The sequence below is a fragment of the Plecotus auritus genome (assembly GCF_963455305.1).
Source record: "Plecotus auritus genome assembly, chromosome: 7".
Taxonomy (NCBI): domain Eukaryota; kingdom Metazoa; phylum Chordata; class Mammalia; order Chiroptera; family Vespertilionidae; genus Plecotus; species Plecotus auritus.
In genome coordinates this window covers 9298320-9320226 of record NC_137774.1, presented here as the reverse complement: position 1 = coordinate 9320226, position 21907 = coordinate 9298320, and the positions used below count along the sequence as shown (strand labels likewise).

At 52.6% G+C, this 21907-nt stretch overlaps 2 protein-coding genes across 6 annotated transcripts; one reads left to right on the top strand and one right to left on the bottom strand.

Annotated features, from left to right (window-relative positions):
- Positions 1-2704: 2704 nt before the first annotated feature.
- On the bottom strand, positions 2705-9348 carry ORMDL3 (ORMDL sphingolipid biosynthesis regulator 3). 5 transcript variants are annotated; one of them, XM_080679999.1, is made up of 5 exons: positions 8938-9005; positions 8668-8742; positions 5818-6016; positions 4773-4924; positions 2705-4360 (listed from the first exon to the last, which is right to left on the bottom strand). In XM_080679999.1, exons 3-5 carry the CDS (start codon positions 5989-5991, stop codon positions 4225-4227), a joined length of 462 nt encoding a protein of 153 aa, XP_080536125.1. In that variant the 5' UTR covers positions 5992-6016; positions 8668-8742; positions 8938-9005; the 3' UTR covers positions 2705-4224. The 5 variants fall into 5 exon arrangements, with proteins under 5 accessions (XP_080536125.1, XP_080536124.1, XP_080536126.1 ...); XM_080679998.1 differs by lacking the exons at positions 8668-8742; positions 8938-9005 and adding an exon at positions 9203-9348; XM_080680000.1 differs by lacking the exons at positions 8668-8742; positions 8938-9005 and adding an exon at positions 9203-9329 and having other exon boundaries at positions 5818-6011.
- Positions 9349-20597: 11249 nt separating this feature from the next.
- Positions 20598-21401, top strand: LRRC3C (leucine rich repeat containing 3C; the record flags this gene model as incomplete). The annotated part of the gene is made up of 1 exon (XM_080679640.1): positions 20598-21401. The coding sequence occupies exon 1, from the start codon at positions 20637-20639 to the stop codon at positions 21399-21401; it is 765 nt and encodes a 254-aa protein (XP_080535766.1). The 5' UTR covers positions 20598-20636.
- Positions 21402-21907: the final 506 nt, after the last annotated feature.

The following is a 21907-nucleotide window of genomic DNA, read 5'->3' as shown; positions in this document are numbered from 1 at the left end:
CTCTCCTCAGTTTCAGGTCACCTTCTGAAGGGTCCCCTTACACTGGGTAAACTAAAATGAATTCCAAAATTCCACCTGGGGCATCTCTCCCCACCCACTCTCCCCTTCACCCTCTCCTGGTCTAAAGCTGGCCCCTGTACCGCTCCATCTCCCCTGCTCTGTAGGACCCTCCACGGGCTCGTCACCAGACCAGTATGACATAGCTGCTCCCTTCCCGTTTCTATTCAGCAGCAGCTCTTTGTCCCCACCACATTAGGGCTCTCTTGTCTCTAAATCAGCCTTGGGCAAACTACGGCCCGCGGGCCGGATCCGGCTGTTCTATCCATTCTCTTGCTCTCCCCTCTGCTCCTTTACTTTGAATTTATATTAGTTCACACAAACACTCCATCCATGCTTTTGTTCCGGCCCTCCAGTCCAGTTTAAAAACCCATTGTGGCCCTGAGTCAAAAAGTTTGCCCACCCCTGCTCTAAATCCTTCTTACTCCCTCCCCTTCCATCAATCACTCAACAACTCCTTTAAGATCTCTTTCCCTTTCCTCAGGCTCCTTGGCTTCCCTCCTGGGGCCAGGGCTCCACTTCTCCACCTTTCCTCTGACCACCTTCCCTTAAGTCCCTTTGGCTGGCCAGGCACCTGCTCACCCATGCTTTCTTTCCTGTCCCTGTCCCCATCATAGCGTCCAACTCTCACCTCACTCCCAAGCTAGGAATTCTTTGGGGTGTCTGGAAAGGCAGTGTGCCCAGGGCCCACAGGCCCATGTCAGGAGCCACCCACGAGCTCTCCTCTGTCCTCAACTACTCACCAGAAATGGAGGTTGTGAGAATCCCCTTTGTAGGATCTCTGCGCAACTCCTGCCCACTGTGTCTGGGGAAGCTATAACAAGGGAACTGAAAGGAGCTGGAAAGCTGGGTAGAGCTAGGTGCCCCACCCATCAGACCTTTAGATATGCCACATTGTGGCTGAGCTGGAGGCAGGTAAGGCCAAAGGTAAGAAACCCTTTTCTCCTTTTCACTACAGGGAGCAGGTGGCATATATATAGCTTTCTCTCTAACCGATATATATTCTAGTTAATTAGGTGAGTTTGGGCCAGGGAATGGTGCAGAACAAGGCACGCGAGGCCATGCAATTCAGTGAGTTTGGAATAAATAGAATATGGGTGGTACCGACCAAGGGCCAGCAGGCAATGCCTTGGTCAGAGATAATCACCGGCGTGAGCCTGCCTGTCTTCTGGCCCCTGCCTCCCTCCGTTCCGAAAGAACATTTCAGGAGATGATGATGGTAGTAATTAATAATACTAATATGCCTACCATATATTTAGTGTTTACTACATGCCAGGCATTGTGCTAATCCTCACAATAGCATTAAGAGGTGTTACCTTTTTTATTTTATTTTAGAGATATTTTCACATTTAAGTTCACAGTATCAAGATTTTTGTTGTTGCTGTTAATCCTCACCCGAGGATAGTTTTCCATTGATTTTGAGAGAGAGTGGGAGAGGGAGAGACAGAAACACGATGTGAGAGAAACGCATCGATTGGTTGCCTCCTGCATGTGCCCCGACCAGGACCCAAGCTGGGGAGGCGCTTGCAACCAAGGTACGTGCCCTTGACCAAAATCGAACCCAGGACCCTTTGGTCCACAGGCCAATGCTCTATCCACTGAGCCAAACCGGCTAGAGCAAGAAGTATTATCTTTATACAGCAGAGGAAGAATCTGAAGCTCAGAGAAGTAACCTGACAAGGCCACAAAGCCAGTAAGCAGCAGAGCTGGGATTTGAAGCAAATGATTGCTGATGTGTCCCAAGCCCTCACCTGACTGCACGCCTGCAGGTCCACGGAAGCTCCAGGGCACCCCACCTCCAGGATGGAGCCCAGGTGGCTGCATTTCTCCTCCCAGTGCTGTGTGAGCCTCACTCAGGGCAGCAGGGGTGGTGGTAGGTGGATTTCAGCAAAGATCCTGTACTCTTTCCGACACCCACTCCGAGGACTGTGATGCTGGACCAGGGCCAGAGAGGAGCCCAGGCTGCCGGGGGCAGCTCCTCCCTTCCACCCAGGACTTTGTACCTGTCCTGGGAATAGCAGATGGTTACTGCTCAGAATAAACTGAATGCTAGGAACCTTGGAGATAAGAATTCAAAGAGTTAAGTTCCCCTGCTACAGGCCTCCCTCTCTGGCCACGTGAGCCTAACTAAATCCTGGGGGTTACCTCTGCCCCTCCCACTCATGTTACCGGTGGCGGGGACAGAAGCATGAAGATCCTCTAAGACACAAAGGCCAGGAGGAGGTGCAGCCCTCCCAGAGAGGGAGGAGTAGGGGGAGAGTCAGAATGGGGAAGGCATTCAGAGGAAAAGATGGGGCACCCCTCGGACTCTGGCTCCATTCCTGAAGCCATTGCTGGACTGACCTCCTCCCTGGCCATGGCGTAAGCCATCTCTCTGCCAGCCCAGCCTGTGGAGTCTGGAAGTTCTGTCCCGAGGTTCGAACAGCCAGGCAGTCACAGAACAGAGTTCTGCTTCCGCCTGTGCTGCTTTGTCCCCTCACAGCTCCTAGCTCTGCTGGGGACCGACTGCAGGGAGAGCAGCAGTCCCAGGGCCCCTTCCACCATCCAGGCAGATGGCCCAACCGAGGCTCCCACACTGCCCGCAGCAGGAGCTGTGGCCCACTCCCCTGCCCCTCCCCCAGGGCCCTCTAGGAAGCAGAGGCCAGACTCAGGAACACATTGTCCTTTATTTGCATTTCTCAGAATACTGTACAAAGGGAGTAAAAATCCTATTCACACTTTGCTTAGAAAGATTTCGAGGTGAAAGTTCCCTATGATACATGGGGTGGGGGCTGGGGGACCAAGAGGCAAAAAACAGAGCCAATGACCTCCCCTCGCTCCTCAGGGCCCTGGGAGGGGGAACGGGCACCCACACCTTTTCAAAAGTAACACAGACCCGAGGGAGACTGGGGAAGGAGAAGGCGGCTCCTCCCAGCCACGCTCAGGCTCCTCCCACCTCTCTTCCCCTCAGGGTGAGGAGACAGGGCCTGCCACTCCTCGCTCCTTCCCTGCCCTGCACCAGCAGGGCCCAGGCAGGACTCTGCAGCCCACTGACCCATCTGGGGTGGCGGCCTCAATAGCCCCACATGTGTACGTCACACAAGAGGCCCTGCCCCAGCGCCCGTCTACACAGAGAGGCTGTGAGGTGAAGGACCGCACCATTCATCATTTCTGTCCATTTCCCCACGCCCTTCACAATACTGCAGAAGGCAGTGTCAAACTGGACCTGTGCTTTAACGACTTCATAGCCTCTGACACCCATCTCCACCCCGTTACACCAACCCAGGAGCTTCAAACCCACAGCAGTCTCCCTTCCTATTACCACCCTCATGCCATGGGTACATTAACTCTCCAAGCTTGCCCCCCTTTGACCACTTCCCAAAGAATGATGTCTAGCTTCTGCTCCCACCTTCCCTCCCTCCCACCAATCTCTGCTATGTGACCCCCCTTTTTCTCAATCTCAACTCACCATGCCCACCCCTTCTCCTACCCCTCCTCGCCTCCACCAGGGCAGGATGGCAGCAGCCCTGGCCCCCTCACCTCTGGGACCAGGCCGTCCATGCCCAGCCCCACCATCCCTCTCCTTACCCTCCCCCCTCCCACCCGCTACCCAGGGTGGGTTGCAGGGGAGCTGACAGAAGCATGAGGCTTTGATGAGACGTTCTCGACCACAGGGATGAGGCACCATCACCCACTGGCTTTCATAAATACAAGCACACACTGCGAGTCATCCTAAAAACTTGAGAACTAAAGTGGAACAATCTAGAAGCTGTACCGTACCCTCATGGGGGTTAAAGTGCTTCAGCGGTCTGAGAATGAGCAAGTGAGCAGGGGGTTTCCCTGGCCTCTGTCCCAAGCTCACAGGTCTGTGTTCAGCCTGGAGCCCAGCTCATGCCATGACCACCCCCGCCTCAGAGTCTCTATCCAAAAGGCAAAAGAAAAAGATTTTTAAAAAATCAGAAGGTCAGAGTCCGGGGGGATGAGGAGTGTGGGGTGGGGGTGGGGGGTCCCACCCCAACCCAGCTACAAGCTACTTCAAGTCGGCTACCGGGGGAAGTGAGGGGGGAAACTAGGGCCCAGAGGCTCCACCCCCATCTCTGGCAGTATGCAGAGACTCCTCTGTCTTCAGCCACACAGCACAGCTTCTACCCCTCTCCTGCCCTCTGGACAGGGAAAGAGGCTGCATCCTCAGTACTTATTGATTCCAAAAATCCGCACTCCATGGAGCTGGGGCAGCTTGGGGATGAGCACGCTCATCAAAGACACAGTGTTGAGGATGAAATGGATCTGGTCGTACTTGGTATAGAAGCTGGTGAGGAAGTACCTGGTGGAAAGGTTAAGGAGAGGTATAAGACTTTGGCTGAAGGACCCCTTCCTCCCTCCCTCCCTGAGCGGGGAGCAGCAAATTCCTGACAGATGGGAAGTTATGGGAAAGGCCCCCAGGACAGAAGTAAGATGGCAAGATCTCCCCAAATAAAGACACCCCTCCCAACTCAGTCCCCTCGCTGTACCCCAGGCCTGTGGGCCTACCTCACTGGCAGGAAGGAAACCCCCAAATGAAAAAAGGGTCAGGGAGGCACAAGGCCTGAGCCCAGCATATGGCCAGGGATGCTCCGACGTCCCTTCTTCATTCCTATGCTAAGAGTCAAACTGGAGGGCTTTAGACCTGGGGGGGCCCCAGGATCCCCCGGGGCCTTGGCCTGCCTACAGCATCCTCCTCTATCCAGGACACTCACAGCACAATGGGTGTGATGGTCAAGAACTTCCGAGACGCTGTGAACTGAACCCCGTAGTCCATCTGCTCCCAGTGGGTTAGCAACCTTGCCTTGCCTTGGTCCGGGGTCTCGAAGGGTGTCCCCTTCACCGTGTGTAGAAAGATGTACATGCCCTGGAGGGAGAGGCTTTCATTAGAGGACACAAAAGGCAAAAGGCCCCCCAGCTCAGCTCCTCCACCCGAGTCACAGAAGTGGGCTCTGGGTGACCTGAGCTCTCTCTGGTGCGCAGGGGCATGTGGGCTGGAAGTCAGGATGAAGCAGCTGGGAGTCTGGCAGGAGAATAAGGGTGAGAGGGCAGGCCTGACATGAGGAGACACATGGAAGGGGGTAGCCTCCCCATGCCAGCTGGGAGGGGACAAGCTGATGGGAAGGAAGTAGGCCCCTGCCTCGCCACGAAAAGAGTGAAAGGTAGCAGGCAGGTGGTGAGGGAGCAGAGAGAGGCAAGAGTCAAGATGGTGTGAGATCCTAATTTGGGAAAGGGGCATTTCTGCCCCAGGCTGGGCACCTGGGTCCCGGGAACTCTTTGGGACCCATAGTTCAGCTCTCGATGGCCCATCTTCCAGGTCCACAAGCTACCCCATCCTGGAGATGGGACAAATCTACAGATTTTAGTCCTCTTATTGGAGTGCACAGGGCTGGAACCCAGAAGGGGGAGTGGGTCAGAGATGAGAGCTTGGTCTGGACCAGCCGTGGGCAAACTACGGCCCGCGGGCCGGATCCGGCTGTTCTATCCGGTTCTCTTGCTCTCCCCTCCGCTCCTTTACTTTGAATTTATATTAGTTCACACAAACACTCCATCCATGCTTTTGTTCCAGCCCTCCGGTCCAGTTTAAGAACCCATTGTGGCCCTCGAGTCAAAAAGTTTGCCCACCCCTGGTCTGGACTGTGGTGACAGATGTTATCAGATGTCACCCTGACTTCTGGCCCAGGTCTGGAGGCCCCTTCTACTCCTCAGTCCCACCAAAGGGCAGCTCACACGGTCGGTGGGCAGCAGGCAGGCCCTCACCATGTTGTGGATGAGGTTGGTGAGGGTCCAGACGACGGGGACGCTCACGAAGGGGATGCTGAGCAGCACGACGTGGAGAAGCCCGATGGCCAGCACGTAGGAGAGCCAGATGCCGCGGCTGTTCATCACCCGTGTGTTAGGGTTCACCTCGCTGTGTGCCGTGCCCACGTTCATCCTGCTGCCCCCTCCTGCCGCTGCTCTGCAAACAAGCAGCACAGGTGAGACAGGTCACACCACTTTCTCTGCCCCCTCACACCCTCCAAATCCTGCTCTCCCCAAGAATTCCAGGCAGTTCTACTGTTTTGATTCATAAACAAGGAGGCCAGAGAAAGTCTTAACATATACATTTCCCAAATGCTGGGATGGGATAAACACCATACATCATCCATCAGGACAGTCCCCTTCCAGGCAGACTGCCTGGGTGGACAGGTCAAGAAGCATCCAGCCCCAGAGCAAAGAAACCACTGCCCCTCCCTCAGTCTCACCCTCCAGAGCATTCTCACCAGAGCCCTCTTCCCACAAAGCCTGGACCCAGGAATCACTCAGCATAAACCCTGCTGGGCTCTCACTGAGGGCTGATATGGGACATCTACCCCTTTCCCACCTTCCCCATCAGATGGGATAAAAAGAGGGAGGGCCTGCAAGGAGATCACTGGATGAAATATTTGGGGGGTGGGGGGGGGATCATTGCTTCTACCCATCTCCCCTAATTCTCCAGTACTGGGTCTACAATCCAGACCCAGGAGGGCTGACAGGATAAAAAGAGGGTGGGAGAGAAAAAAAGAGAGAACAACAGAATAGGATCAACCTTTGCCCAGACCTGGAAGCCTCCTTCTTGGTGACACAAAACAACCCAATCAGATGTTTTATCCATTTGGCAGCAGCTCAGGCTAACCCTCGTGATGCCACCGCCTCTGCTGCCAAACCTTTTCCCCACCAGAGAGGCGAGGACAGAGAGCACAGCCAACATCCACAGCTCCCACAGCAGCTGGAACCCACATCAACATACACCTCTCAATGTCACCAAACCATACCTGTGGCCTCTCTCCTGTTCCCTTCCCTCTACCCCACCCATCCTCACTTCCGCTTCCATCCCCAGCACCTATTTCCAGGTGTTAGGAGCCCCGTGCCTTCCCTTGCCCAGCTCTGATGGCAGAAGCATGCAGCACGAGGAGCCAGGAGGACTGCCCTTGGTGCCCAGGTGAGAATGCAACTGAGTTGCATTCCTAGATGCAGGTAAGGAAGGGAATGAGCAGTCCCTTGTCCAGAGCTCCGCTGTCCCCCGATCCCTGAGGGCCCTGTGACCAGCAGGAGGTGGGAACAGATGGTGCCTTTGTACTGGCTCACCTCCTGAGCTGAGGGAAGGTCCTGCCTGATAAAGACCCTAAGGTCATCACCATGGTTACAGCCCCATCTTTCCTGGGGACACAGAAAGGGGTCCCAGCTGGGGGTGTCCTGGAAGTGCCCAGAAGGCCACATCCTAACCCTGCTGCAACGAACGCCCTCAGACTCAGTTGCAATCAATCTCTGACTGGATCACCGCCAAGCCTGTATAGGCGCCAGAATTCTCAAGGATCGGTTCCTCAGGTCCAGGATAATGGGAACAAGTTTCCTCTTCTCAGACAGCTCGAAGCTTAGAGACCTCAGGGGAAATGTGACACACAACCCACTTCTCCAATACGCAAACATACGTGGGATAACCCAGGGTGCGTCCTAGAAGAATCGATGCTCCTGGGGCCCATCACCTCAGCATTAGGCTGGCTAATTGGGCCCAACAGAAGCCCAGGGCACTAGAAAACCTGGACCGGCTCAGTTGTTTACCTTCCCAGGGGCTTGGGGCTTCAGTTACCCTAACACAGCTCCTGGGAACCAACTATGCAAAAGCCTCCACCTTGGGGGGTAGGTGGAGAGAGCTTGGCTAGGAAGTGAGGGCTCTGAAGGACTTACTACTAAGGAGAGAGAAACGGTTCCCAAGTCTACCAGATGCTGCTGCCCCTCCCCACTACTCCCCTACCTAGACCTACAAGGTGTAGGAGGAGAGACCCCTATCCCTCTCTGGTATTTTGTCCAGGAGTGCCAAGAGTCCTACTGAATCCCAGTTCGTTCTACACGCCTTTCTGGCTGAAACTGGGCATCCAATGATGCCTGATGAGCTTAGGAGGGGCCTAACGGACACTCTGGAAAGCTTCTTCCCGAACCTGAACACTCTCTGCCCTGAGAACAGGAATCCCAGGAGATCACCAACCTCCAAAAAAGACAGCCCAGATCAATAAACTAAGAAAACGATTGGCAGCCAGGAAGCACTCTTGTTGAGCCTTGTGTGTGACTCAGGGTACATTTCACTTCCCTTTGTAAAATAACCAGTTGCCCCCAGCCCAGGAGGAGAGATGCGGGGAGAAGCTGGCAGAGGTAAAGCAAGTCTACAGCAGCTGAGGCTGAAAAGTTCCGAGGCCACAGCTGGCAGGTGGCCGCCTGTGCCAGCCCCTGAAGTGGTTTCATAACCTGCCTCAAACCAGAGCCTCCGGCAACTCTGTTCTGTTAACTACTTTCTTGCTGGTAGCTCTTTCCGACTGCTTCCCTCCCCTCCCCCTGACTCCACACACAAATATGCCTGCCCAGCGTGTCTGTCAAACACCTAAGCCAAGACCATAGTGTGTCCCAGGGCAGCTGCCAGGTGAGCAATGCCCATTCTCTCCCTCAAGTAGGGCAGCCCTTTAAGCAACAAACCTTTTCCCTTCTGGGTGAGGAGCACAAAACATCTAAGCCTGCAAATGGACCCCAACGGGGAGTCCCTGGCAGCACGCCACAATGCCATTTTCATTCTGCCCACCCCTCAACACAGTAGCTTACCTCTTAGCTCGGGCCCTGCTTCCGGACTCCGGAGGGCGGTGGAAATGGAAAGAAGGCGAATACTAGGGCGAACCCCTACTATCCCGGGGAGAAGGTGAAGCACAGAGGCGGAGTCCTCACTATTGTTTGGGTTTTCTGAGTGGGACCTCAAACCGAATAGGGGACCTCCCGCTCCGCTCCCCAGCCTGGGACCTCGCACTCGGAGCCTAGCCAGGTCCGGAGCCTCACCCCCACCTCCACGCGTCCACCCAGCCCTGGAAGCGGCCAAACCTTCATCCCCGAAGCCCAGCCGCTCCGGGCCCCTCACCCCGAGCCTGAGCTCGAGCGCTCCTCCCCTCGCTCCACCCCCGGCCTCCGCCCCCACTTTCGCCTTTGGGTATCCCGCGGGCAGACGCACGCCCCCACCTCCGTTCACCCGGCCCCGGTCCCCTCCAGCTCGGGGCGCCTCCCCTGCAGCTCCCACCTCCTTTCCCACCCCACCTCTAGGGCCAGGAGCCTCCAGTTCGGCCACCCGGGGCCGCCCATTCGAACTCACCGTGCGGGGCCGGGGGTCTAGGGCCCTCGAGGGCCCGCGAGAGGTGCCCGGGGGCGGGGGCCGCTGCTTTAGTAACAACCCGCGGCGGTAGCCACCCCGCTGGCCCTTCGGCCGAATCAGCGCCCCGCGCCGGCCCTCGCGGCGTCACCGCCCAGCGCCGACCTGCCCGATGCCTCCTGGGAGTTGTAGTTTCTTCCCCTGCCCTAGTACCGGCCCTCCCGACGCCACCTGGGACTTGTAGTCCCCCTCCCGGCACCCACCTTCTCTAGGCGAGGCCTCGCTGGGCCCCTCGGACGCTTCCATAGGACGTGATACAAAGATCAGATGGTATTGCTTTGGGGCATAATAACTGCTTTTGCGTCCGCGCCCGCTTCAAGTGCAGTTTACACATCCTCCATTTTGCTGATGAGGAAACTCGGAGTTTTAAGTGACTTGCCATAGGTCCCTGCTGGGTCCCAACCCGGACCAGAACCCAGAATTTGAGCTCAGATCAGAGATTTTCAATAACAACTCGCTGCCTCCACCCTGGCCCCAGAGTGGCTCCTCCAGAATCGGACTAGCCCAGCCCTTTGTCCTGCTCCGTCTTCCTGGAAGCGGGCTTAGAATGAGAGTTTGGAGAGCAGAGAACGCGGCCTGTGGGCAGCATTTGTCCAGAGCCTGGCACTCAGTTACAGGTGGCTCAGGCTGGCCTGGGCCAGGCCACATCCTTGACCTCCCACGTTAAACGTCAGAAGAGGATGCCTGTCTTGGGAGGATTCCTTGAAGAATAGTTAGGACCCTTAATTCCAGTCCCAGGTTGGCATGTGTGGCTTTGGGTGGGAGGCCCCAGCTCTCTGGCCTGCAGTGTTCACATCTGCATGCAAGGGCAGAGATTTTACTGCCATGTAGGCTTAGCAGGCACTTCTTTACTGGCAAATAATTTGTCTCAATCTCTAACTCCACACTTGTGAAACCTTCCCTCCAAGGTTGTGCAAATTCAAAAGAATGTATGTAAAGCATCTGTTGCATTGTAGAAAGCTATTTCTGTAGGAGGTTGAACTAAATGGCTCTTGAGGTCTCCTGAGTCACCAAGAGGGCCTTGTTTGAGTGGTTTCCACTAGCCCTGCCCAGCTTCTTTCTAAGTCCACTGTGGATGGCCGGCTGGAATAGCAGGATCAGATGATGTCATGACATGCCAACCGGACTGGCTATGAACACACACTGAAGTGAATGTGAGGGGACAGAAGGAGAAGGCTGACCCAGGCAGTCTGGGGAGTACTCCTTGCAGACCTCACCCACCCCTCTCCAGAGGGCTGCCAGGAAGCAGATGTCACAAACCTGGAGTGGGGCCCCGGGAGCACCTAGTGGGCACTGAGCAGGTGGATATCTGAGTCACTCGGGGCAGGAGAACAGGCAGCTTCTCAAATATTTCCAGGGCCAGTGGCCCAAGAGCACTCATCCCAAGGCTAAATAATCACCCCAGAGACTGAAAAGGTTCTGCCTTGTGTCCTACAGAAGTTCCTCCTGGTTCGTGGAGGCCCCTTTCCTTATAGTCAGCCTTCTGAAGACATAAGCAAACAACTGAGTGTTGCCTTTCCCACAGAAACCTCCAAAACATTAAGGATTTTTTTTTCTTTTTTTCCCCAAAATGGAGCCTGCTTGAGTACTTTGACTTCTCTCTGGGATTCTTCCAACGTCCATCAAGTTGATGGAGCTGTCTAGGTCTTTCCCAGTGAAGTTCACTGACATAGGCTGGACCCACATCTCAAATAAGGTTCTGACTAATGCGTAGTCTAACGGAAAGATAACTGGACGTGCCATGCCCTATTAATAACTCCTATTATCAAGGTTTTTTTTTCACAATGGAAATGAATAGAGTTCTGACTCACTCTAGGTTTGTGGTAAATTGTGCATCACTTTCTGCTTAATGTAGCCTGAGTTCCTGTCATCATCCTTCTCCTTCTGTAGCTCTCTGCCCTCGTAATTACCATGTCTTCACCAAACATCCTTGAGCGATGAATAGGCCTAAGTACTGTTCAGGATGAGTGACAGCACTCTTATGTGGTGCTGGGGAATGCACAACCCCTTGGACAAATAATTGGTAATATGGGCCACGAGGCTGAGAAATCGTTCAGGCCTCGGAATTGCATTTCTGGTAGCATCCCATGTCCTTACTATATGTGAGGAGGTTCGTTCTAGCATTATGTATTGATTTTTGGAGAAAGAGAGGAAGGGTGAGAGAGAGAGATCAACTTGTTGTTCCACTTATTTATACATTCATTGGTTGATTCTTGTATGTGCTCTGACTAGGGATTGAACCCGCAACCTTGGCATATCCAGACAATGCTCTAACCCACTGAACTACCCCCTCCAGCGTTATGTATAACAGTGGGAAGCCAAAAGCAACCTAAATGCCCAAGAAAAATATTATAGTATATCCACTGGATGGAATAGTATGAAGCCATATAGTAAGTGGTTGTGACAACGATGTGGCAGCGTGGGAAAATGCTAGGTTATATGAAAAGATCAGGGGGGGAAAATAGCATGAGCATTCCCCAGGGCTGTAGTCAGCAAAATCTAGAAAAAGAAAGACTGGGGAAAACACCCAGTTCCCTTAACAAGTAAGTTGGAAGGAACATAGGAGAGGGAGAGACTTACAGATGAAAATAAATTAAGCAATATATTTGGATCCTGATTTAAGCAAACTAACATTATTTTAAAAAATATTAAATTATCAAGGAAATTTGAACACTGACTATTCAAGTTGATATTAAGGAATTTAAATTTTTTTATTTATTGTTGACAGTATTATAGATGTCCCCCATTTTGCCCCCTGTTGCCCCCTTCCATCCAGCCCCCACCTCAGGCCTTCACCATACTATTGTCTGTGTCCATTGGGAATGATACGGTATTGTGATAATTTTTATTTATTTATTTTTTAATATATTTTATTGTTTTTTTTACAGGGAGGAAGGGAGAGGGATAGAGAGTTAGAAACATCGATGAGAGAGAAACATCAATCAGCTGCCTCCTGCACACTCCCCACTGGGTATGTGCCCGCAACCAAGGTACACGCCCCCTACCGGAATCGAACCTGGGACCCTCGAGTCTGCAGGCCAATGCTCTATCCCCTGAGCCAAACCGGTTAGGGCTGTGATAATTTTTAAATAAAAAATTCCCCTTATCTTCTGGAGATATATACTAAAATATATGTGGGTGAAATGATATGATGACTGAAATTGCTTCAAAATACTCTGGGCGAGGGATGTGGAGGAATAAAAGAAACAAGATGGGCCATGAGGTGATTATGATAAACACTGGCTGATGGGGATATGAGATTGCTTATATCATTTTACCTACTTTTTAATGTTTGAAATTGACCATAAGAAGTTTTAGTAAGCCTGCACATGCATTAACCGCTGTGATTTTAAAAATAAAGTGTTTGGTGAGATCCTGGCACCAGACTGCCCGAGTTCAACCTCCAGCTCCTGTAGTTACCAGCTGTGTGCCCTGAGGCAGGTCACTGAGCCTCTCTGTGCTTCAGTTACCTCGTTTCCCAATGGAGACGGTGACAACCATGATATTGTCAGCCTCATGTTGTTGTGAAGATGAAATGGGTCAACAAATGTAAGCACTCGCAGCAGTTCCTGGCGCGTAGTAAGTGCTCTGTATGTGTTGCCTCGTATTAATCCATTCTACATTTAAATGATATTTGAGCATCTACTTTACTGGCCTGTGGAAATTCAACAAAATAAAAACAGATCTTGTGTTAGGAGGGAGAGATTTGGGGTGATCTTTTTCATTCTCTGGTTTCGAACTTTGTGTAATGTGAGATGGTCAGCTTTAAATTTTTTATGAAATGTATTTGTGTTTTGAACGCAGAGTGAGCTGCCTTCACGGGCTCCCCTTGTCCTCTGCAAGTGCCTTAGACCGCTGAGACAGCTGCATTTCCCAGCCTTGGGGTGTTTCCATCTGGCGGGGTGGCATGGCCTCTGCTTGCCATAGATACACCCATGTGGGCAGAGATAGCAAACATGGGCGGGAGATAAACTGGGAACACATTCCAGGGTGATGGCGGTGGTGGGAAGTGAGGAGGTGGGGTGCAAGAAACAGAGCTCTTTCCCCCCCACACACACCTCTGGGGGAAAGAATGGTACCCCTCCACTCTGACTATCTCCAACTCCCCTTTAATTCATTTCTGGTCCATCTCTGCCCCTGGCTCCTTCCTGGGGGGAGGTGTTGAGGTCTCTCCCAGATCAAATGCAAGGAAGAAAAAAACTTTATTTTGTTGGTGGTCGTGTTTTTGTTTGGGTGGGGGCACCCCAGTCACGTGGTGGCCGAGGTGAAGAGGGGGGCATGATGCTAAGCAGATCAGCACTGACTGAGAGCTACTGAGCTGGTGGGAAATGGGGGAGGTGCAGGGATGGTACCATTGCCAGCGGGCACTCCATCTCCTCCCTTCGCCCAGCCCTGTGGTTGGCTATTTTGGGCTGCAGAGGAAAGGGGCTGAGCCAGACGGGGCCTCCAGGGCCAGAGCCAAGGCCTGGGAACCAGAACCTCCCGCTGGAACCAAGAGCAGGCCTGCTCTTTAGGACCCCTTCAATCTGTATTTTCTTTGATGTGGGTACTTGATATGTTCTCCTATAGGGGCAAAGACAGCTTAGAAAATGTAATATTACAGATCAAAAAGGCAATACCTAGAAAACAATAGCTTTCAGAAAAGATTCCCCTGGTGCCCTTCCCATTGCATTACCAGCCGGCCCTTCTTCCCCTGCCTGATGCCAACTCTCTTCGGTAACAATCACAGCTCATGTCACTTAGCACTTGCTGTGTTCCAGGTACCGCCCAAAAGGCTTTACATGTACAAACTTTCAAACAGCCCTGGGAAGTAGGTATCTTTACTATCCCCACTTTACAAATGAGAAAACTGCAGTACAGAGAGTTGAAATATTTTGCCCAAGGTCACACAGCTGGGAAGTGGCATTTCTTCCAAAAGGTCATTCCTTCTGTTTCCATAGGTGCCTTATAAAGACTTCTCTCCTGCCCTGAGGGTGCTATATTTAAGTGATCGATTACGCATCCACTTCCCTTGAGAGGGTGCTTGCTCCAAGTCTTGCTCATAGTTGCATTTCCTGTGCATGGTGGATTCTCAGTAGATGTTAGCTGGAGGAGGTAACTCCCACACACATCCAAGACTATAGCTCCACTTAGCTCCACTCTCAGAACACACCTTGCTGCGTCTTGCTCCTGTCTCGCCTATTCATCCCTCAAGGCCTCGCTCACCTGTCACCGTCTCTGTGAAGCCTTCCCCAGCGGTCCAGGCAGAGTCCACTGCTTCGTGCTTTGGGCTCCTCGGACTCCTGTTGACACATCAGCTAGAACCCTCCCATAGGCTCTCAGGTGGCCGTATTTGTGCACACGTCTGTCTTCCCCCATTGTGTAGGGAGTGTTTTACTTCCCTCTGTATCCCCGATGCCTCAGAGGGCCAGGAGTGCATTGAACAATTGAGAGAGTACATCCAAGGATGGAAGCATGAGGTGTGTAAATGCTTCGCCATTTTCCACAAGAAACAAGAAAAGCAGAGGCCCTTGCTGCCCCTCGTACGGAAACTGCCCAGAACATTGGCATTAGTTGTGTACCTGGCTAACTGTTAGGTAAAGTAGCTAGCCCTCCTCCTTTCCTTTCAACTATCCCCCTCTGTCCAGTCTGGATCTGGGGCTACATCAGGCAGGCAGGGGCCTGGAGGCCTGTTGAATTCCTCTTCTCCCAGGTCACACCTTTGGGACATGGAATTACTGCCCTTGAAGGGAGAAGCTGTGATTCACCCCACCCAGGGTGGGGACCTGAGGGGTCCACTTTCCTGGGCCCTGAACTTGGGAGCCAGGCTTGCCATGCCTCAGCCTCTCCCCTGCCCCACCATCATAGGCACATTGGACATCAGGCTATAAGGGATCTCAGAGGCTGTGAGGTCCAGAGAACCAAAGGCCCAAGGGGATTTGGGAAAGGATGTACCCAGTGGCACAAATGTCGGATGGTCTTGAGCCTGGCCCATGAGTTTTCCTATGCACCCCACAGGTCATGGCAAAGAATGGAACACCGAATTCATGGCTCCTTCAGTCCCACACCATGGCTTCCATGCAGGCACTTGCATCTCCCATCTCCCACCTGGACTATTGTAATAATAACTGGTCTTTCTTCCATCAATACATTCTTGGTTCCGGTATAGGGCACTTTGGTGTTGGGATTTTTTTGTTAAATATATTTTTATTGATTTCAGATATGAAGGAAGAGAGAGAGAGAAAGAGAGAGAGAGAAACATCAATGAGAGAGAATCATTGACCAGCTGTCTCCTGCATAACCCCCACTGGGGATCGAGCCCACAACCAGGAATCGAATCGTGACCTCCTGGTTCATAGGTCAACACTCAACCACTGAGCCATGCCAGTCAGGCTGTGTGGGGAATGTATTGATAACCCAGCCAATCAATGATTCTCATCATTGATGTTTCTATCTCTCTCTCTCCTTTCCTCTCTGAAATCAATAAAAATATTTTTAAAAATTATATATATATATATATATATATATATATATATATATATATATATGTTCTCCACACAGCCAGCAAAGTGACCCAAATATAAAAGCTAATTTTAAAACCCACCCATCAGCTACTAAACCAAGTTCCAATTCTTACATGGTATACAAGGCCACAAGGACCTGATCCATTTCCAGTTTAACCCTAGCCTTTACCACGCCCACCGCTCCCTCTATAATCTGGGAGAAGACAGGCCTTCTCATGCTCCCTTGCTCTTGCACATGTTGTAGCTAATGAACTCGACCTTAACCACCCAGCTCAAATGTCACTCCTGGTGAAGCCTTCCCTGTTAGCCTGGAAAAGTTAGTCGTATCAGATAAGAATGATGTCATCTGAAAGCAACAGAAAATACCAAGCAAAGGAATGAGTCTGACCTGGGTGCCATTAGTCATCTAAGGAGGTTTTAAAAGTCCATCCCCAGAGGCATGCAAAATGGTTTAATCAGAATCTCTGTGGTGGACCCAGACATCAGTGTTTTTCAAAACCTCACATATTCTAATGTGCAGCCAAGTTCAGAGTCACTGAAGCAGGGGTTTACTTTTAATGAGTCCAGTGGTAGGTGGTTGCTGGTGTTGGTTGGTTGAGTGGTTCAGTGATATCCAGGCCAATATCTCCATGATGCTCCTGGCCTTTCCTTTCTGTTTTATTGCCCCAAGGTCACAGATGGCCATAGTTGACCCTGCGTGTCCAAAGCAGGGAGAAAGCTGTAGGGAGAAGGGGAGGGCTCAGCCCATGCTCTTTTATTTTTTTTAATATATATATTTTTTATTTCAGAGAGGAAGAGAGAGAGAGAGAGAGAGAGAAACATCAATGATGAAAGAGAATCATGGATTGGCTGCTTCCTACACACCCTCTACTGGGGACCAAGCTGGCAACCAAGGCATGTGCCCTGACCGGGGAATTGAACTGTGACTTCCTGGTTTATAGGTCGACACTCAACCACTGAGCCACACCAGCCAGGCCAGCCCATCCTCTTTTATGAGTGAATCAAAGACAGTATCAGAAACCTCTTGAGCAGACTTCCACTTAGATATTATTGATCAGAATTGGGCCACCCCAGCCGAAACCGGTTTGGCTCAGTGGATAGAGCATCGGCCTGCGGACTGGAGGGTCCCGGGTTCAATTCCGGTCAAGGGCATGTACCTTGGTTGCGAGCACATCCCCAGTGGGAGGTGTGCAGGAGGCAGCTGATCGATGTTTCTCTCTCATCGATGTTTCTAGCTCTCTATCCCTCTCCCTTCCTCACTGTAAAATATCAATAAAATATATTAAAAAAAAAAAAAAAAAAAAAGAATTGGGCCACCCCAGCTGCAATGGTGACTGGGAAAAGTGGGCAACAGGATTTCTAATAAACTGAAAGGACCAATCAGGCTCTCTCATGACAGACTGAGTACATTCTACCCCCAAACCAGTGCATGTCATCAAAGGAGGAGGTAAGGAATGGATACTGAAGGGTGGCAGAATAGGCCACCCCAAAATATGCCACGTAGGCATAAGGATTATTTTGAGCTAAAGGCACATTAAAACACACACACACACACACAAACAGACTCCAGAAGGGCATTCCTATCTCAGAGACAGAAACTGCCATGTGAAAGATGCTCTCCCTGTACTGGGAGAAAGGACACATCCTTCAATGGGGAGTCAAAGCCCAGAGAACTCTACACAAACAGACTTTGTTAAAATAACTCTAATCCTCCTCTAGCCTCGTATATTTTAGTTACTTTTCTACAAATGCCTCTCTTTATTCAACCTAGGACAAAAGTATTTATGTTTTTCCACTTCTTTGGGTTTTCACTGTCTTATGAGGGCCCTCATGTCATTAAAACGTATGTAAATGTATATGCTTTGCACCTGTTAATCTGTCTTATGTCAGGTTAATTCTCAGGCCTGACTGAAAAGCCCTAAGAGGGTAGGGGTAAAATGTTGCCTCCCCTACTATACCAAGTAGAGAGCCAGCAGATTCTGCCCCAGAGATTTATTCTCTCTGAGCTTCAAAGCTTCCGTACACACGTCAGTTACGCAGCCATCACATTAAGGCTTTGTGGAGAGAAGTGTCCGTATGTCCATGTCTTCCTTAGACCAGCAGTTCTCATCTCAGGCTGCACATTAGAGATACCCAGGGAGCTTCTGAAAAATACCAGTGTCTAGGCCCCATTCACAGAAATTTTAATTTAATTGGTCCACGTGAAGCCCAGGCAGAACTAATTTTTGAAAGCTCCCCGCTCCCCCTGAGGGATTCTAATGTGCAGGCTGGGTTAGCCACAGCTACAGATCTGGGACCTTAAGAACAGCGTCTGTATATCCTTCGACAAGCACAGTGCTTGAAACATGGGACTCGCAGGAAATCCTCACCGAATGAAAGGCAGAGAAGATTTTCTCTTCCAACCTAGTCAACCCTTGTGGTGTGGTTCCTCCTTCCTCTCAGGTCTCCCTTTCACATTGAGCATGGCACTTAGCCGCCCTCCGTTAACCACGTCCATGCTCCGGGTGGCCTCTCCTGTGGCACAGACCGCTGCTCCCACAGCTGCTGTGCTGGGCACCCCGGTCCCAACCTTTCCTGGCAGCCGCCTTAGTGTGAAAAGGAGGCAGCTCTCTCCATCAGTAGCCAGGCTCAACTCTTGTGCCTGAGCTAACCACCCTGCCCAGTGTGAGGGAAGAGCGGTGGGAGGGGTAGCGTTCCACATGCTTTCTCGTCCACATGCAGCCACGATTCCGAAATGGACACTGCAGTATTCATTCAATGGCACAGCACCTGGGCCAACCAACAAGCACCCCACAGACAAATGTTTCGCTTCTCCTGTCCAAATGTAGACAACGTAGCTTCCCTGCTTCCTTGAACAAATGTGAGTGTGAGACATGCCCTGTCGATGTCACAAGAATGAGTCAGTGGTCAGTACATCCCCAGAGATGACATCATCCGGTATCCTACCACCTGATTCTGTCCCCTGTTACACTCCTGAAATGGCTTGGTCAAAGGTCACCTACACAAGGCCAGCTTTGTGGGCATGTGACCTGTGCAGTTGCCCAGGGCGCCACACCTGGTGCTCAGAAGGGCCCTGTACTTGGTTTTGCCACCTGCTGTGGCTATTGTGACGTTCGGAACAGTCTTGGAACACAGGGCCCCACATTTTCATTTTGCACTGGGTCCTGCATGGTGTCCGATCCTGGTCACCCAGAGTCTCTGACAAAATCCAGCAAGGTTTTCCTTCTCAGGGAGTTCTCCATAGCATATGACCACAGCCTCCTCTGTGCAAATCTCTATGACACCCCACTCTTCCACTCCCCAGTGAACATCAGGAGACGGTAATGTAACATAGTGGCTTGGGCTGCAGATGATGGGTGGGATCAAGAGGCCCTGGGGAATGTTGTCCCCGCCCTCCTTGGCTCTCAGGCATGACAGAGAATTGAAAGTACCAACTTTGGAACCTAGTGTCCCGGCAAAGTGAGGGAACCGGAGTCAGCTCCAATCCAGAACATAAAATCAGCAGGAAAACTTGTCGACAACCGTATCTGATGTTAGGCACCTTGAAGAACCCCTTCCAACTCCCAGAGGGGCCATCTACCAACAGTGCAGAGAACAAACTAAAATTGAACCACAGTGCTCCTTGCCAGGTAAGGGGGACGGGCACCCTGTGAGGAGCAGAAAATGAAGTCCTCCAGGGTGAGACAAGTTTTCCAAGGAAAAGGCTGAGAAGTTTGCTACAGGGTGCAGTAGAAGGGCGGAGACGGAGAGTGGGGGGAGGGGGGAGTTGAGGGGGAGCTGGAGGCAATGGATGTGAGATTGAGCCCACCCAGTTTTGCCCGTAGGTCTGTCAAGCGAGGTCCTTCTGCTGGGCCAGGCTCTGGGCAACGGAAGGGTCTCCTCCCTGGCTGAGAGAGGAGGGATGGAAGATGACAGCATCAGGTCTTGGGAGGGGAGCCCGAGGCAGGGAATGGAAATGGCGCCTGGTCTCCCCAGGCAGAGTTCATCAGGGTCCAGGATCTGCCCTCTCTTGGCATCGTCTAGCCAGGCCATGGCTCAGGTATCTGATACCTGGGGCCCGGAGTCACATGCCAGGAAACCCAATACTCTTGGGTCCCAGCCCCCAACTTCCAGCAGCTATGAGCAAGCAGGACTTCTGGAGAAGGAAGCGGGTCTCCAGAGCGGAGCAGCAGGGAGGCTACTTCCGGGAGGGGACAGCCCAGGAGAAGGCTCTCCCCACAACAGAGGTGAGAGGAGTTAGAGGAGAGAGGGGACAGGGCAGAAAGGGGTGGGGTAGAGGAGACAAAGCTGGAGCAGGCAGAGGGGTGGATGCTCCAGGAAAGGGGGTAGATGGGCACTGGGGTGGGCCTTAGTCACCTAGCCTAGCTGGATGCCCTGAAGTCCTATTACTAACCTGTCCTATTTGTATCCTTCACTCTAGTGCCAACTGGCCTTCTGGTGCCTACCTGGCCCGCCTGGCAGCCACCCAGGTAAGGTGGTGGAAAAAGACTTTATTCCACTGAGGAAAATCCATACATGGGCAGAAGCAGAAACTTAGAAGCCCCCAGACCCAGAATGACAACAGGGCCTTGGCCCGAGAGACTTCATAGATTAGCCCTCCAGAATCAAAGAGACTCTAGAAGAGTCTCAGGCCCAGGGGACTTCTTACCCAAAGGGCCTGAATGAGGAGCCCTAAACCCCAAAGAGAAAGCAAAAAAGTTGCCAGGCCTGTGAGATCCCCTAAAGGAATGTCCCCAGTTCAAAGAGACTCCACAGGGAGCTTTCAGGAAGAGAGAGCTGGCAGTGGGAAATGGAATTCTCTTGACTCACTTCCTTTATGGGACTTTCTCTTCCCCAGATCCTACTCCATTCCAGGACTATGCCAATCTGTGGCCATGCTCGCACCAGCCGGTCACCTCCTGTCCCTTTTGCTGGTGATGGGCACAGGGGGTACCATGCCCAGCCCCCAAGTACCTCCCCAGGGCTGCTACATGGCAGAGGAAGCTGGTGAGCGGACATTCCGCTGCAGCCAGGCAGGCCTGACTGCTGTGCCCACTGGCATTCCCAACGACACCCGCAAGCTCTACCTGGATGCCAACCGGCTAGCATCGGTGCCAGCTGGTGCCTTCCAGCACCTGCCTGTTCTGGAGGAGCTGGATCTGTCCCATAATGTCCTTGCCCACCTCTCAGGGGCTGCTTTCCAAGGCCTGGCGGGCACACTGCGGCACCTGGACCTCTCTGCCAACCAGCTGGCTTCAGTGCCCGTGGAGGCCTTTGTGGGGCTGCAGATCCAAGTGAACCTGTCTGCCAACCCGTGGCGCTGCGACTGCGCCCTCCAGGAGGTTCTCAGACAGGTGAGGCTGGCACCGGGCACTGGGACGGGCATCGTGTGTGGCCCTGGAGCCCGACCAGACCTCGTGGGGCAGGAGTTTCTGCTGCTGGCAGGGGAGGAAGAGCTGTGTGGGACGGGGCGGGGCGGGGCCCGGCGGAGCACAGATGTGGCCCTGCTGGTCACCATGGGGGGCTGGCTGGCGCTGGTGGTGGCTTATCTGGCCCACTATGTGTGGCAGAATCGGGATGAGACCCGACGTCCCCTCAAGAGGGCCCCCGTGCTACCGGTGCGCTCGGAGGACTCCTCCACCCTCAGCACTTTGGTCTGATGACCAGGTCCACTCCTCTGGCCCCACACCCCACACTCTTTCCCCTGGGCTCGCTCTTGTCCTCTGACCCGCTCTGCCTCCTCTGCAGCCCCATCCCATCCCCCAAATCCCACCCCCCTCCCTCCTCTGTCTCTCCTACACTCCTGATCGCTCTCTTTCAGCCAACACCATTATTGGTGCCTGGAGTTTTGGGTGCCGGCTTTGAGCCCAGATTGTGCAAGACTCAAAGCTCCCCCGAGTGCACCGTGGTGAGGGGGGACGACAGAACAGAGAATGTAGGTGGCACGTGTGCCCGCTCAGAGGTAGGGCAGACAGCTGTGTGCGCACGGAGGAGGGAGCCTCTGCCTGGCTGAGCTGATCTCAAAGGCTTCACTGTATGGAGGTCTGAACGGACTCTTCCAGAATGCTAAGGGCTTGGGGCAGAAGAGGGAGGATCCTACTGAAGGGGGTGGACAAAGGCAACGAAGATGTAAAACAACTTGGAATGTCTGGGCAGCACCAGGCCC

Bases quoted from the DNA above. Each gene is read 5' to 3' on its own strand.
- ORMDL3 (XM_080680001.1), bottom strand. From the start codon at position 6,202: ATGATGTATGGTGTTTATCCCATCCCAGCATTTGGGAAAT. The intron at 6,012-6,162 runs GTATATGTTAAG...TTTGCAGAGCAG, and splicing joins CATCCCAGCATTTGGGAAAT to CGGCAGGAGGGGGCAGCAGG. The intron at 4,925-5,817 runs GTGAGGGCCTGC...CTCTCCCTCCAG, and splicing joins CCAACCTCATCCACAACATG to GGCATGTACATCTTTCTACA.